Source organism: Camelus dromedarius, chromosome 8 (assembly GCF_036321535.1).
Source record: "Camelus dromedarius isolate mCamDro1 chromosome 8, mCamDro1.pat, whole genome shotgun sequence".
In the NCBI taxonomy this organism is placed as follows: domain Eukaryota; kingdom Metazoa; phylum Chordata; class Mammalia; order Artiodactyla; family Camelidae; genus Camelus; species Camelus dromedarius.
Genome location: NC_087443.1, coordinates 16,184,584 through 16,198,515, shown reverse-complemented (window position 1 = coordinate 16,198,515; position 13,932 = coordinate 16,184,584). Strand labels below are relative to the sequence as shown.

The 13,932-nt window shown below is 36.2% G+C and overlaps 1 protein-coding gene across 2 annotated transcripts in view; it reads left to right on the top strand.

Moving 5' to 3' along the window:
* Window positions 1–4,781, top strand: part of LOC105097406 (zinc finger protein 883) — a 31,297-nt gene extending 26,516 nt beyond the window's left edge. Inside the window, exon 5 of one of the 2 annotated variants that reach the window (XR_010381890.1) lies at window positions 790–873. Coding sequence is in view for 1 of the 2 variants with exons in the window: in XM_064487914.1 (XP_064343984.1) it covers window positions 790–2,723 (1,934 nt within the window). In the remaining variant the exon portion in view is untranslated. Of the gene's footprint in view, window positions 1–789 lie in introns of both variants that reach the window. The other variant, XM_064487914.1, reaches the window with a different exon arrangement.
* Window positions 4,782–13,932: the final 9,151 nt, after the last annotated feature.

The following is a 13,932-nucleotide window of genomic DNA, read 5'->3' as shown; positions in this document are numbered from 1 at the left end:
TTTGATGATAGGATAGGTTCACTTTTGCAGAAACTCTGAGAGAATAAGCTGAATATACCCAAACTAAAAGCAACAAATGGATGTGGCCCTCTGGCAATCTTCCTTGTCTCTTTGATTTTCCATTCCCTGGTAGACATTTGTATTCTTTTTAAGTCACGTGGGTAGAGGGAGAATTAGAAAGCAGGCTACAGGACTCCTTAATCATGAACAAATCTGTACTTTCCCAGATATTTAATTTGGTATTAACAGTATAATAAATTAACAATATATAACAGAAAATAAAAATAATTTTTGAAAGAGGAGAATTGAAGTGGAAACATGTAAACCATAGAGATTTATCTGCAGTATTTTAAGTATAAGAAAATTATGTAAAGTCTCATCTGTTTCCTTCAAAAGATCAGATCATTCCTCTGATATTTCTCTAGGGTGCTCTTATCTACTAATCTTTATTCCCTCTCTGGTTCTCTGCATTTCCCATCCCTGGATCAGTCTTTTTTTTTTTTCAAAATCTATTTTTCTTTATTCTCTGTGCTTTGAATTTATTTCTAACCTCTATATTAAGTCTTGAAGTATATATTTATAAATTGCCAAATGTAGACATGTGTATTCTAAGTTTCTATCTCCTCTTTCTGGCTTTGTTTTTTCTAAGCCAAAATGATGGGGGATATGAACATTTTGGATTATTCTTTTTTCAAGAAACTAAGTCAGCCATACAAAAAGGCATTTGTATATAAGTTCATCATATTATGTAATAAAATTCATAACTTACAGTTTTTTTCTTATTTTTAGAAGTCTGCAAAATTTATTACCAACTAGAGCAGAGTCAAGAAATCCAAGACAGACATTTCTGGCAAGCTCCATTTATCAGCAACAAAACACTGGCTATAGAGAAAGGTAATGTATTAGGAAGAGTGTTAAACTTTAGCCCAGACCCAGTTCCTCCCATAAAAATACCCTGTAAATGTGACACTAGTGGTATGAGTTTGAAATACAGTTCAGAATTTATTATTGAGGAAAACTATGTAAGAAGCAAGTCTGATGGATACCTCAATGCATATGGAAAATGGTTTCTTCATGTTAATCATGAAAGAATTCATATGGGAGAGAAACCTTACGAATTCATTCAAAATGGAAAGTACCTCAGTCATAATGAAGACTTCATTCCATGTCAGAAAATTAAAAATGTAGAACAATCTTTTGAATACAAAGAAAATGGGAAAGATTTCCATGAGAAGACAGTTTTCATCACATATAAATACACTCACATAGGACAGAGTCCTTGTGAACATAATGAATGTGATAAAACATTCTGTAATTATTCAACTCTCATGGCCAATAAGATGGCACAACAAAGAGAAAATCTTTATAAGTTTAATGAATATGGTAAAATCTTTGAGACATTATCTCTTTTGAAATGTAGAATTCATTTGAAGGTGAAAGATTATGATTGTATTGAAGGAGTGGATAATTTCAGCAGATCAACCTTTCCTAATGCAGGAAACAGAACATTTGAATGTAGCAACTTGAGGGGACCTTTCTGGGAGAAGTCAATTCTTAGTGTAACTCAGAGAACATGCATAGGAGACAAAGCCTGTGAACGTAATGAATGTGGAAAAGCATTCTGCAAAAAGTCAAAACTCACCAGACATCAGAGAACACATACAGGAGAGAAACCTTATGAATGTAATGAATGTGGGAAATGCTTCTCTAGGAAATCCCTTCTCAATTTACATCAGAGGATACACACAGGAGAGAAACCCTATAAATGCAATGAATGTGGGAAATCCTACTCTAGGAATTCACACCTCATAATTCATCAGAGAACTCACACAGGAGAGAAACCCTATGAATGTAGTCAATGTGGGAAAAGCTTCTACCATAAGTCATATCTTACAGTACACCAGAGAATTCACACAGGGGAGAAACCTTATGAATGTAATCAATGTGGAAAAACCTTTATAAGCAACTCAGTTCTCACAATACATCAGAAAACACACACAGGCAAGAAACCCTATGAGTGTAATCAATGTGGGAAGTTCTTTTCCAGGAATTCATACCTTACAATACATCAGAGAACTCACACAGGTGAGAAACCCTATGAATGTAAAGTATGTGGGAAAACCTTCTGTCACAAGCCAGATGTCAGTAAACACCAGAAAACTCACATAGGGGGGAAACCCTATAAATGTAATCAGTGTGGGAAAACCTTTAGTCGCAACTCAGGCCTAAAAGTACATCAGAGAACCCACACAAAGGAGAAACCCTATGAATGTAATGAGTGTGGAAAATCTTTCTCTGAGAACTCAGTCCTCACGGTGCATCAGAGAATACACACAGGGGAAAAACCTTATGAATGTAATGAATGTGGGAAAACCTTCTACAATAAGTCAGATCTCACTAAACACCAAAGAACTCACACAGGTGAGAAACCCTATGAATGTACAGAATGTGGGAAATTTTTCTCTAGGAATTCCTATCTTACAGTACACCAGAGAACTCACACAGGGGAGAAACCCTATGTGTGTAAAAAATGTGGGAAAACCTTCTGCCATAGGTCAGACTATACAGTACATAAGAGGGCACACAGAGGGGAAAAGTCTTATCACTGTGATCAGTGTGGGAAAACCTTCACTTGCAATTCAGTCCTTAGATCACATCAGAGAACTCACACAGGGGAGAAGCCCTATGAATGTAGTGAGTGTGGGAAATCTTTCTCTGAGTAATCAGTCCTCACTGTACATCAGAGAATACACACAGGGGAAAAACCTTGTAAGTGTAATGAATGTGGGAAGCCCTTCTGTCATAAGTCAGATCTCACTAAACATCAGAGAACACACACAGGAGAGAAACCCTATGAATGTAATCATTGTGAGAAAACCTTCAGTTGCAACTCAGGTCTCAAAGTACATCAGAGAAGACACATAAAGCAGAAACCCTATGAATGTATTCACTGTGGGAAAACCTCTAAGAAATCAGTTCCCACAGTCCATTCAAAATTATACTCAGGGGAAGAAATCTTATAGCAGTGAGAAAAATATTTAGTGATTCATACCTCAAAATAGTGTGGAGAAGTCACACAGGATGTTACCCTCTATGAATGTAAAGTGGCAAATTTTTCACCCTAAGTGATATTCTAGAGTAAATAAAGAGTACCCATAGAGGAAATTATTATGAATATAATGAATGTCTGAAAATATTAGTAAGACAACTAAAAATGAATACATGTAGAAAAAACTTTATTAATGTATTTAGGAAGTGTGGGAAAATATAAGTTAGGGCTTATCAAACAAATAATTTTGTAGGGGATAATTCTGTGAATCAAATGGATGTAGGAAAGTGTTCTTCCAGAGCTTGGCCATTGCTAACAATCAGATAAACTATACTTGGGAAAAACTGTCAATAACTTGTATTTTTTGAGACCTTCATACACAAGTTGTACTCATTGTATGTCAGGGAATAACAGGGAAGCTATGCAAAGAATACAGCAAGTATAGTTGAGCTTATATCAAGAAATGCCATTTTACTGAATAAGACAATTGATGTTAGATGAGGTCTTCAAAATGTTTTGAATGTGAAGGCTTTAACAAAATTCAGACTTTATTATATCTGAAGATTGTATTGGAGGAAGTCTGTCCATTTAGGAAGTATGGACAGAAATTTTCCTTTAGATATGATGTTATTCTAAAAGTTATGTTTTGCACTGCTTTCAATTTTTTAAATAGAAATAAAACTGAAAATAGACATGAAAATATTAACTGTGGAATATGAAGGAATAATATGTGGAATATGGACTTTTTAAAAGCACAAATATGTTGAATAATCTCAGTTTCTGATTCCACTTTTAGAGAAATGCATGTCAGCCCATGGCCCTCCCCTTTATGAGCCATCACATGTTTTTAGTGAGTTTTCATCACGGCTGTGCTGTCACCCCTGCAAACACAGTCAGTTCTGCATATCTGTATCTTCCTATCTGTGGTTCCATGGTTGATTGAATTCTCAATGCAGAACCCAAGGATACGGAGGGCCCGCTGTAAGGGACTTGAGCATCAGCTGATTTTGGTATTTGAGGGGGTGTCCTTGAGCCAATCCCTAGCAGATACTGAGGGATGACTGTAGTGCCTAATGGTCTGGTTCATCCTGGGGCCGACCTCTAGGGAATCTCAGCGTAGACTAGATCCCATCAGAACAAACACCAGGGGCAGCTTTGAGGCTGCATCTGTCTCCTCTCCTTAGGTTCAGTAACTGGAAAGCTGAGTGTGTGAATGAAGCTAGAATACTGCCTGGAATACTCTAGGACATGTGACCTCAATGCTCCAATTCAGATTTACAGGAAGCTTTTCATAGCTTCCTTCTTGAAGCTAAGTCTGTTGACCCAATTACAGCCCACCCTTTTAGGGGAGGGAAACTTGGTATAGTTGTAGTGAAATATTTCATACATATGTCCAATTTTGAGTCAGATATAACCAATGAGTGTACCCGTTGCAGGTTGGAAGTAAAGTATTACAAGAAGAGTTGATGCATCTGCATACTGTCCTCAAACCCATTTTATATCCTGTAACTGCTACCATCTTCAACATGTCTCATTACCTCTACAATAATACACATAAGTTATTTTGTGTATGTGTGTGTAATAACATTGTTTTGCAAGTATATCAGTGGGTACCTGTTCTGCAACTTGCTTTTGTCTTCAGATGTGTGGTTTTGATATTTGTACATGTTGATATATTTTGCTTTAGTTGATTTATTTTAATAAAACATAATATATGACTATGTAACTATAACAATATTGTCCATTTTTCTGTTTATCATTTAAAATTTTTTCAGAGTTTCAGTATTAAAGCAATAAGGTTTAATTTTTTAAAAAAGAATTTTGAGATATAATTTAAACATGGTAATATATACCCTACTTTAGTCGTGAATTTAATGAGTTTAATAAGAGTATAATCACATGCACTCTCTCCTACAGTAAAGATAGACAACATACCTGTTACGCAGAAGCGTTCTTCACTCCCTTTCCCAGTCCCTCCTGGGACTTCCTTCTCCCTCCTGGCTCCTGGCAAACCAATGATCTGCTTTCTAGTACTAGGTTAGATTGATTTTTTTATTGCATGTCATATAAATGGAGTTATACAAACTGTCCTCTTGTTTGTCTTCCTTCATTCAGCATGATTTTGAGATTCATCAGTGTTTCAGCAGGTATATTAAATACCTTTACTTTTATTGCTGAGTGGTATTCCAGTGTATACATATATTACAATTCATTTATGTATTCGCCTATTGTTTCCAGTTTTTGATTGTTAAGAACATAGTTGTAATGAACTTAATGTGCATTTTTGTGTAGGTATGTATTTTTATTTCTCTTTGGTAAATAATTAGAGTAAAATTTCTGAGTTGGTAGGGTTATTATGTGTGATATCAAGGTTTTCAGAAGTAGTTAATCCATTTCACATTTCCATCAGCAGTGTGCAAGAGTTGCAGTTGTTCCACATTTTTGTCAGTACTTGGTATTGTCGCTCTTTAATGCAGCCATTCTAATGAGTGTATAGGTATCTAACTGTGGTTTTCAGTTGTATATCTCTGATAAATGATGTTTAGCATCTTTCACTTATTTGTTGGCCATTTGTGTATCTCATTTTGTAAAGCATCTATTCAAATTGTTTGCCACTTCTTAGTATGGGTTGTTCATTTGTTTATTATTAAGTGATAAGATTTCTTTATTAATTGTGAATATTTTCCTCTAGTCTGTGGCTTTTCAAAAAAATTTTTTTTTCATTTTGTTGAGAGTTCAGCTTATCAGTTTTTCTTTTCTACTGAATCTTTGCAAATCCAATAGTTCCAAAGAATTTTTTCCCCATGTTTTCTAAATGTTTTAAATCTATGTTTAGATGTATGATCTATTTTGAGTACATTTTTGTATATGGTGTATGTTAAGGGTCAAGATTTATATTATTCAATTTGAATATTCAAACGTTTCAACTCCATTTGTAGAAAAAACTACCGTTTCCCCATTGAATTACCTTGGCACCTTTGAAAGAATGGATTATTTGAATTTGTGTGGGTGTGTGTTTGTGTGTGGTAGGGAGTCTGCCTATGGACTCTTTATTCTTTCCACTGACCTATATATCTTCTTTACATTGTTTGTATTCCCTTATCTTTATAGTGAATTTTTAATGAAATTGTATAAATTCTCCACCTTTGTTCTGTTTCAGAATTGTTTTGGCTATTCTGAGTTCTTTGAATTTTCACATACATTTTAGGATGGACTTGTCAGTTTCTGAAAGGAAACAAAGACTGCTTTAATATTGTTTTAGGATTTTATTGACTCTGTAAGTCAGTTTGGGGGAAATTGGCATCTCAATAATATTGACTCTTTTGCTCCATGAATGTGATATAGCTCTCCATTCAGTTGCTGTCTCTTGGTGAAGAGGGAAGTCTTAACCTGTGGAGGCAAGGTTTCCTGGACCAGGTGCTTGGGTTGGCTAAGTCTCTCAGTGGGGAGCGGAGCGCTTCCCCAGGCTGCCTGTTGTTGGGTGGGACCCTCCAGATCAATCCCCTTTGCCAGTGGTTTCAAGCTTGCCTGCAATTGTCAAAAAGACTCCCTTTTAATCTGGGGAGAGGAATGAGCCTACCAGGACCACCTTCTGTTGCTAGGTGGAGGGCTGGGAAACACTTGAGTCTGGATGGCCTTCTTCTGTTGAGTGGAGGGACATAAGATGCCATGCTGCAGCGTTACTCCTCCAGGCCTGGGCTCACAAGCCAGTCTGCTGCCACTTTAACACTACACAGTTCAAGCATGTTATTTCAGACGGAGAGTTTTGCAGGGAGGAACAGGGAGAAATGGCTGTACACCATATTGTCTAGACCAATAGTTTGCTTTTGTTTTTTATGTATCTCATCTATTCTTTTGCCCTCTTTTCCTGACACCTTTTTGAATGTATATTTTCCATACTCCATTTTATTAGCACTATATTGGTTTATTAACTGTACCTCTTTTTAAAATTATCGTGTAGGTGTTTCTTTTAAATTTATAATATTCTGCTTTAATTTGTTCAGTCTATTTTCAAGTAAGAGTAGGCCATTTAACATTTCAAGTACACAAAAGAATACTTAAATTTCTCCTCTCCTGTTCACTATTTTTGTCATGCATTCCATTTCTTTGTTATCAGTCTGACAAATATATTCTTGTGCTGACTTTAAACTTTCTTTTTAAAGAAATTTTAAAATGAAAAGCATTTTATATTTGTCTCCTTATTTACTATTTTTTCTTATTTCCCATTTTTGATGTTCTTTATTACTTTATGTGTATACAGATTTTCATCTCATATCATTTTCTTTTTGCCTAGGAGAACTTCATTTAATATTTCTTGTAATGCAGTACTAATGGCAATGAATTTCTACAGCATTTTTTGTTCGTTTATTTGTTTGGAGGGAAGTTATTTTGCCTTTTTGTGAAGGCTATGTTAGCTGGATGTAGAACGGTATGGTGGTAGTTTGTTTCCTTCCAAGACTAGAAGTATGTCATTTCGTTGTCTTTTGGCTTGGATAGTTTGTGATAAGAGGTCTGAGCAAATTTTATCTTTGTTCCTCTGTACGTGTTGTGTATTTTTTTCTCAGGCTCCTTTAAACTTCTTTTGCTTATAACTTTTTCAGGAAATTGATTATGATGTGCCTTGGTGTGGTTTTCTTTATTTGCATTTATCATGCTTAGATTTCTTTGAACATCTTGGCGTGTAGTTTTTGTTAATATTGGAATGCATTTACCTATTATTTAAGAAATATTTTCTTGTTTCTCTTTTCTCTTCTTCAAAGACATGAGTTACACACATTTTAGAGTAGTAAGTATTGTGCCATGGAAACTAAGCCTTCATTTTATTTTATTTTAAAAGTCTTTTCTGTTCCTGTATACCCCACAGCTTTTTCCCATTATTAATATTTTATATTAATATAGTACATCTGTTACAATTAGTCAGTATTGACACATTATTTTTAACTGAGTTGATATTTTAATAGTTTAATATGTAGCCCTCATACATTACTGATGGGAAAGTAAAATGGTGCAGGTGCTGTGGAAAAGTTTGGCAGTTCCTAGCAATTCCACCCCTAGTTATAAGCAAATGTTATGTGTAATACATATATTCATCACAGCACTATTCATAGTAGTCAAAAAGTGGAAACAACCCAAATGTCCATGAACTGATGGATACATAAACAAAATATGGTAACCATACAATGGAATATTATTCAGCCATTGAAAAGAATGAAGTATTCTTACATGCTACAACAAGGGTAAACCTTGAAGGTGAAAGAAAACAGACACAAAAGGCCTTTATGTAGCTTCACTTCAAATGCCATCCATCACCTTAGGCAGCATCAGTCTGTAAGTATTTTTGACAGATGTCCCCCCAGGAAGCAGCTTTAGCACTGGACCAGTTTTGAATTAGCTGAAATAAATAAGGCTTTTGAGCTCTGCTATCAGACAGGTCAGACAAATAAACTGTAATTTATTTGTGAATGAGGTCTGTTGTGATTCTTCTAATATTGGAAATGTGGGCTGTTATTTTGACATTATTCCTGAGTTGGAGAATGGGGACTGGGATGGGGGCAAGTTAGAATGTCCTGAAGTTTTACTGTTCTTAACCCAAATCAGCCATTTTCCTTGAATTCGCCCTCACTGAGTCACTTGCAAGGCTTTGATTAAATTCCAGATTTCATAAAGTTGATTCTGACGGTTCTTGCCCGTATTTTTGTTGCTCATAGAGAATATTATGAGTAGTTGCATGCCAACAGTCTAGGTAAATGGGGAAATCAATGGACATACAAATAACCAAAACTGACTCAAGAAGAAATAGAGAATCTGAATAAATCTGTAACTACTAAGGAGATTTAGTCAGTAATTAAAAGCCTACCAACAAAGAAATCCCCAAGATCAGATGGCTTCACTGGTGAAGTCTACCAGTTTAGATGAAAAAAAAAAAAAAAGACTATTTGAAAAAAAAGAAAAAAATTGTGAAAATAGTAAATGTTGGGGGCAATGTAGAGAAATTGGAATGCTGGTTCATTGCTGATTGGAATGTAAAATAATGCAGCTGTTTTGGAAACCAATACTACATTTCCTCAAAAAATTAAATGATTAGTACCATAGTTTTCATCTATTTCATTTATAGGTATATACCCAAGAGAACCGAAAGCAGGGACTCAGACACTTGCACATTACTGACCATAGCAACAGCATTGACAACAGCCAAATGGATACAACCCACTGACAGATAAACATAAACAAAATGGGGTATATACATACAACAGGATGTTCAGACTTTAAAGGAACAACATTCTAACACATGCTACAATATGGATAAACCTTGAAAACATTAAGCTAAGTGAAATAAACCAGACACAAAAGGACAGATACTGTATGATACTGTGTATACAAAATTACCTAAAACAGGCAAATTCATAGAAAGAAAATAGAATAAAAGTTCCCAGAAGATGGAGGCATGAGGGAATTGGGAATTATAGGATTTATGTTTGGGGATGATGAAAAGTTCTGAAAATTAATATTTGTGATGGTTGCACAACACTGTCATTGTACTTAAAGCCACTGACTTGTACAGCTAAAAATGGTTAAAATGGTAAATTTTATGTTATGTGTGTTTTACTATAATTAAAAAAAAACCCCAGTCAGAACAACACAGAGAAAATAGACTGGGTAGAGTGATGCCAAGGCGTGTGGGACAAAAACAAAAGATTTATCATTTGTATAATTGGAGTCCCATATGAAGAAGAATATAGACTTGAAAAAATATTTGAAGAAGTAATTGAAAATTTCTCAAATTTGTCAGAAAACAGAAATCTACAAATTCATTAAGTAGTAAACCATAAAAGGGTAAGTGAATAGAAATCCATGGAAAGGCACATCCTTACCAACCTTATAAAAACTAATGATGAAAAAAAAGCTATCAACTGTGTATTATCTATAGAAAATACCAATGCAAATGACAAGAGATTTTTCACCTGAAACTTTGGAGGCTAAAAGTATGTGGCAAAAAAATTGCTCGAGTGATTAAAGTACATAATTGTCAACTGCAAATTCTATATCTATTGAAAAGATGCTTTGGGAATGAAGGGGAAATATTTTCTCTGATAAAGGAAAACAAAATTTGCTGCAAGGTGACCTACCTTCAAACAATGGCTAAAGGAGGTTATTCAAGGAAATGATAACAGAAGGACATTCAGAAACATGGAAATGGGTAAAAGTTTGAATAAGTATAACAGACTATCCTCATATGTTTCTTAAATCATATTTCATATTGGAAGCAGAAAAGACATCTAATGTGGTACTCAATATATAGAGTGAAAATTCTGAGGACAATTATATTTCAAAAGTGGGGCCTGCAAAGAACATACACAGTACAGTTGTCCATTAGTGTCAAAGGGATTGGTTCCAGGAGCCCTCACAGATACCAAACTCTGGATGCTCAAATCCCTTATATAAAATAGCCTAATGCAATGAATGTTGGTTAATTCTGCTGATACAAAACCCATGGATACGGAGGGTCTGCCATAATTCTCTACACTTCATTTGAAGTAATGAAACTGCTACCCACAGATATATATGAGCAAACACTAAGAAAATGGTACAAAAAATATACTCAGTGTTAATTTTGCAAAGGTTAGCTCTCAAGATCTATTCTGAGGTGCATCCTTTATAGAGTTATTCTGAGAGATATTAAATACCTTAGAGGTATTAAACACTGTTGTCCCCAGTGGCACTTAATTAATCATACTTTCCCTCCTTTGCTGTCAGATTCTCTCCATTCCCTCTGTTTTCCCAAGATGAGCTCCAAAATAAACTGCCTGCAGCTAATTCCTTGCCTTAGCCTCTGATTCTGTGGGAACCCAAAGTAGTACTGTTGGTGCCAAAAGTGACCCTAGAAGTAAGAATTTCAGTTTTGGAATCTAGAACTAGATCATTTATTAATCAGAGAGCAGTGAAGGCCACATTGCTCATGGTAAGTGGTATGAGGATGATCCTTGTTACGCTGTAGTATCACATTTAAAGCAATTCTCGTATGTGGTCATCTGGGATGAGGGAGGGTAGACTTGTCTTCTGCAAGCTCTATCTCTTGAACGGGGTGGGACGATGGTATGTTTATGAGCTGTGGAGTTGCTGGCCTTTCTGCCTTAGAAGCCTTGAAGATAGGTTCAAGTTAGCTAACTATCAACACAGAACACACAGTGAAGGATAGTAGGCCTCTGTAAAAGCATTCAAAAGATCTTTTATCCTGAGATATAAGCCAAGTCTGGTAAATCATGCACAATTTTTAACTGCGGAATAAGCAGTATTGCAAAGATAATTACAACAGTACAGGATTTACAGATTTCTTGTGCAAAATTCAGGAATCTCATAAAGGAATGGAAAATTGAGACCTAGAGTGGGAAATCTGCAGCAATATGCTTGAGTCTTTTGAACCCAGAGCCTCTGTTAAACCCTTCAGGCTAGCAGAAGCTGTTTCTCTTTGAGAGACTGGGACACTCTGCCATTTCCTAGACTGTGAAAATACCTAACATGAGGCAAATGCCTTTTAGGATGACGCTTGGTCTTCTCAAAATCTACCCTACATCTCCTCATTGCCTCTGTTAACATTTAATGTAGTTACTGATATGATGGATTTAGTCCTATGTTTTGTTTCTACTTGACCCCTCTTTTCCCCCTGATTTCTTGCCTTTTTCCTGTTGAATTTGAATATTTTAAAATTCCATTTTAATTTCTCTATTAGCTTTTTAGCTCTATCTCTATGCATTATGTATATAATAGTTCCTTTGGCAATGATAACATACATCTTCAACTTTTCACCATCTATTTAGAGTTAATGACATACCATTTCGTGTAAAATGTAGAAATCTTGCAAGCATAGAAGTCCATCTCCACCTCCCTGGCATTGTTCTTTTTCCTATAGTTGTCACATGTACATTATAAACTCTAGACAGGAGGTGATTTTTGATGTCTGGTTCTTATGAACTGAATGCTTGTGCCCCCCTACCCCAAATTCATTTGTTGAAACCCTACCCTAAATATGATGGTACTAGCATATGGGGTCTTTGGGAATTAATTAGGATTAGATGAAGTCATGAGGGTGGAGCCCCCTTGGATGGGATTAGTACCCTTTTTAGAGTCACCAAAGAGCTTCCTTCCTCTTCTCTGCTCTCTGCTGCAAGAGGATACAATGACAAGTCAGCAGTTTGTAACCCAGAAGAGGGCTCTCACCAGAACTCCGTGCTGGCACCCTGATCTCAAATTTCCAGCTTCCAGGACAGTGGAGAAACAAATTTCTGTTGTGTGTAAGCTACCCAGTATATGATACCCCATATACAGTACTTTTTTATGCCAACCTGAAATGACTAAGACAATAGTCCAAAATGAAACAGGCTTAGAAGATGAGCTTGAAGTCTCATCTTCACAACAACAAAAAAGCTGAAAAAACTGAAAAATCCACAACTCTTTTTAGATCAAAGTATAGAAGTCACAGGATAGGAGCCCAGGAGGAGACGCCCACAGCTGGAGCCAGTGCTGACAGGAACACTCCTGTAATTGAATTGTTGAAGGCTCACTGTAGGATAAGCTGAGAGTTAAATATTCCAAAGGGAGCCCAATTTTTGATGAGTTTTTTCCTCCAGATTCTCATTGTGATGATCATAGAAAAATCCCCTTGCTTCTGGCAGGGAGAAGGGAGAAGTAACCATTTTGAAATATGCTCTTAACGAGGGCATGCTCTTTCCTCCTGTACCAGGCCTGACCTCAAGAGAAACTGTTACACCAGAGTCTAACTACTGGGAGAAGGAAAATACCTCAGACTTCTGGAGCCTTCCCATTTCACCTAAGGTGGGGCGGGGACAAAAACTGAGACACACTTGTTAAGGTGACTCCACAGGGACACAGGCTCACTAAAAGACTGAGACCGAATGCTGGAAAGCTACAGAATGCTTCCTTCCTCTCATACCTTATCACCATATCAGTTGGCCTCCTGTGTGATAATGAGACGTTATAGCTAAAAGAACTACAAGCATTAGACCTTTTTAAAAAGGGATCTCTGAGAAAACACAAGGACAACAGAGAGGGGAGACAAAACAAGAACACTAAAGAAAATTTTAGCCTCTGATGCACAGCTACAATAAACAGTAAATACAGCCTCCCTTCCTAGCCACATAAAGTCAAACCTCACACTAAAGGTTTGTTACATCAGTTCTGTTCACCCAATATATCATTTCTGGCTTTTAATTAAAAAACAATGCAAAGCATGCTAAAAAGAAAGAGAGAAAAAATGCTCAAAAGGCAAAGTGTGCTTCAGAACCTGACTCAGATATGGAAGAGATTTGGAATTATCAGATCAGGAATTTAAAATAATTACAATGAATATACTAAAAGCTCTGCTGGAAAAAATAATTGTTTGACTGGAGCTGTCCATTTAGAAGCTGAGTGTTGTCACATTGATTGTCATCCACTATATGAAATAATTGTACACTCAAAATCAGGCCTAAGCATGGTACATTTCCAAAACAGGTGGCTCATACCTTCATGTCACCTACCACTGTATTTTTCTTCAATTTATACCTGTGGCCCCATGGAGGGTTCCCTAAAACTAGGCCTAGTTATGGATGGGTTGACATATAGGCCCACTTAAGGATAGCCTTAAAGAACAGTACTGGTGAAAAATCATTCTAGTGCACAGAGTTTCTATATTCCTACTTGGTTGTCAGCTTTGTATGGAAGAAGTATCTGAAGTAATTCATGGACTCTGGGGCCATAGCAAATGTCTTGCCTTGTTTATCAGATGCCCAAAAGAGCAAGACTGGAATATCAGAGAGAAGAGTGTTTGAGGAAATGGCATATTGAAAGACTTATGGGTATGAACATAAAGCGTGTGAAAGTTCATT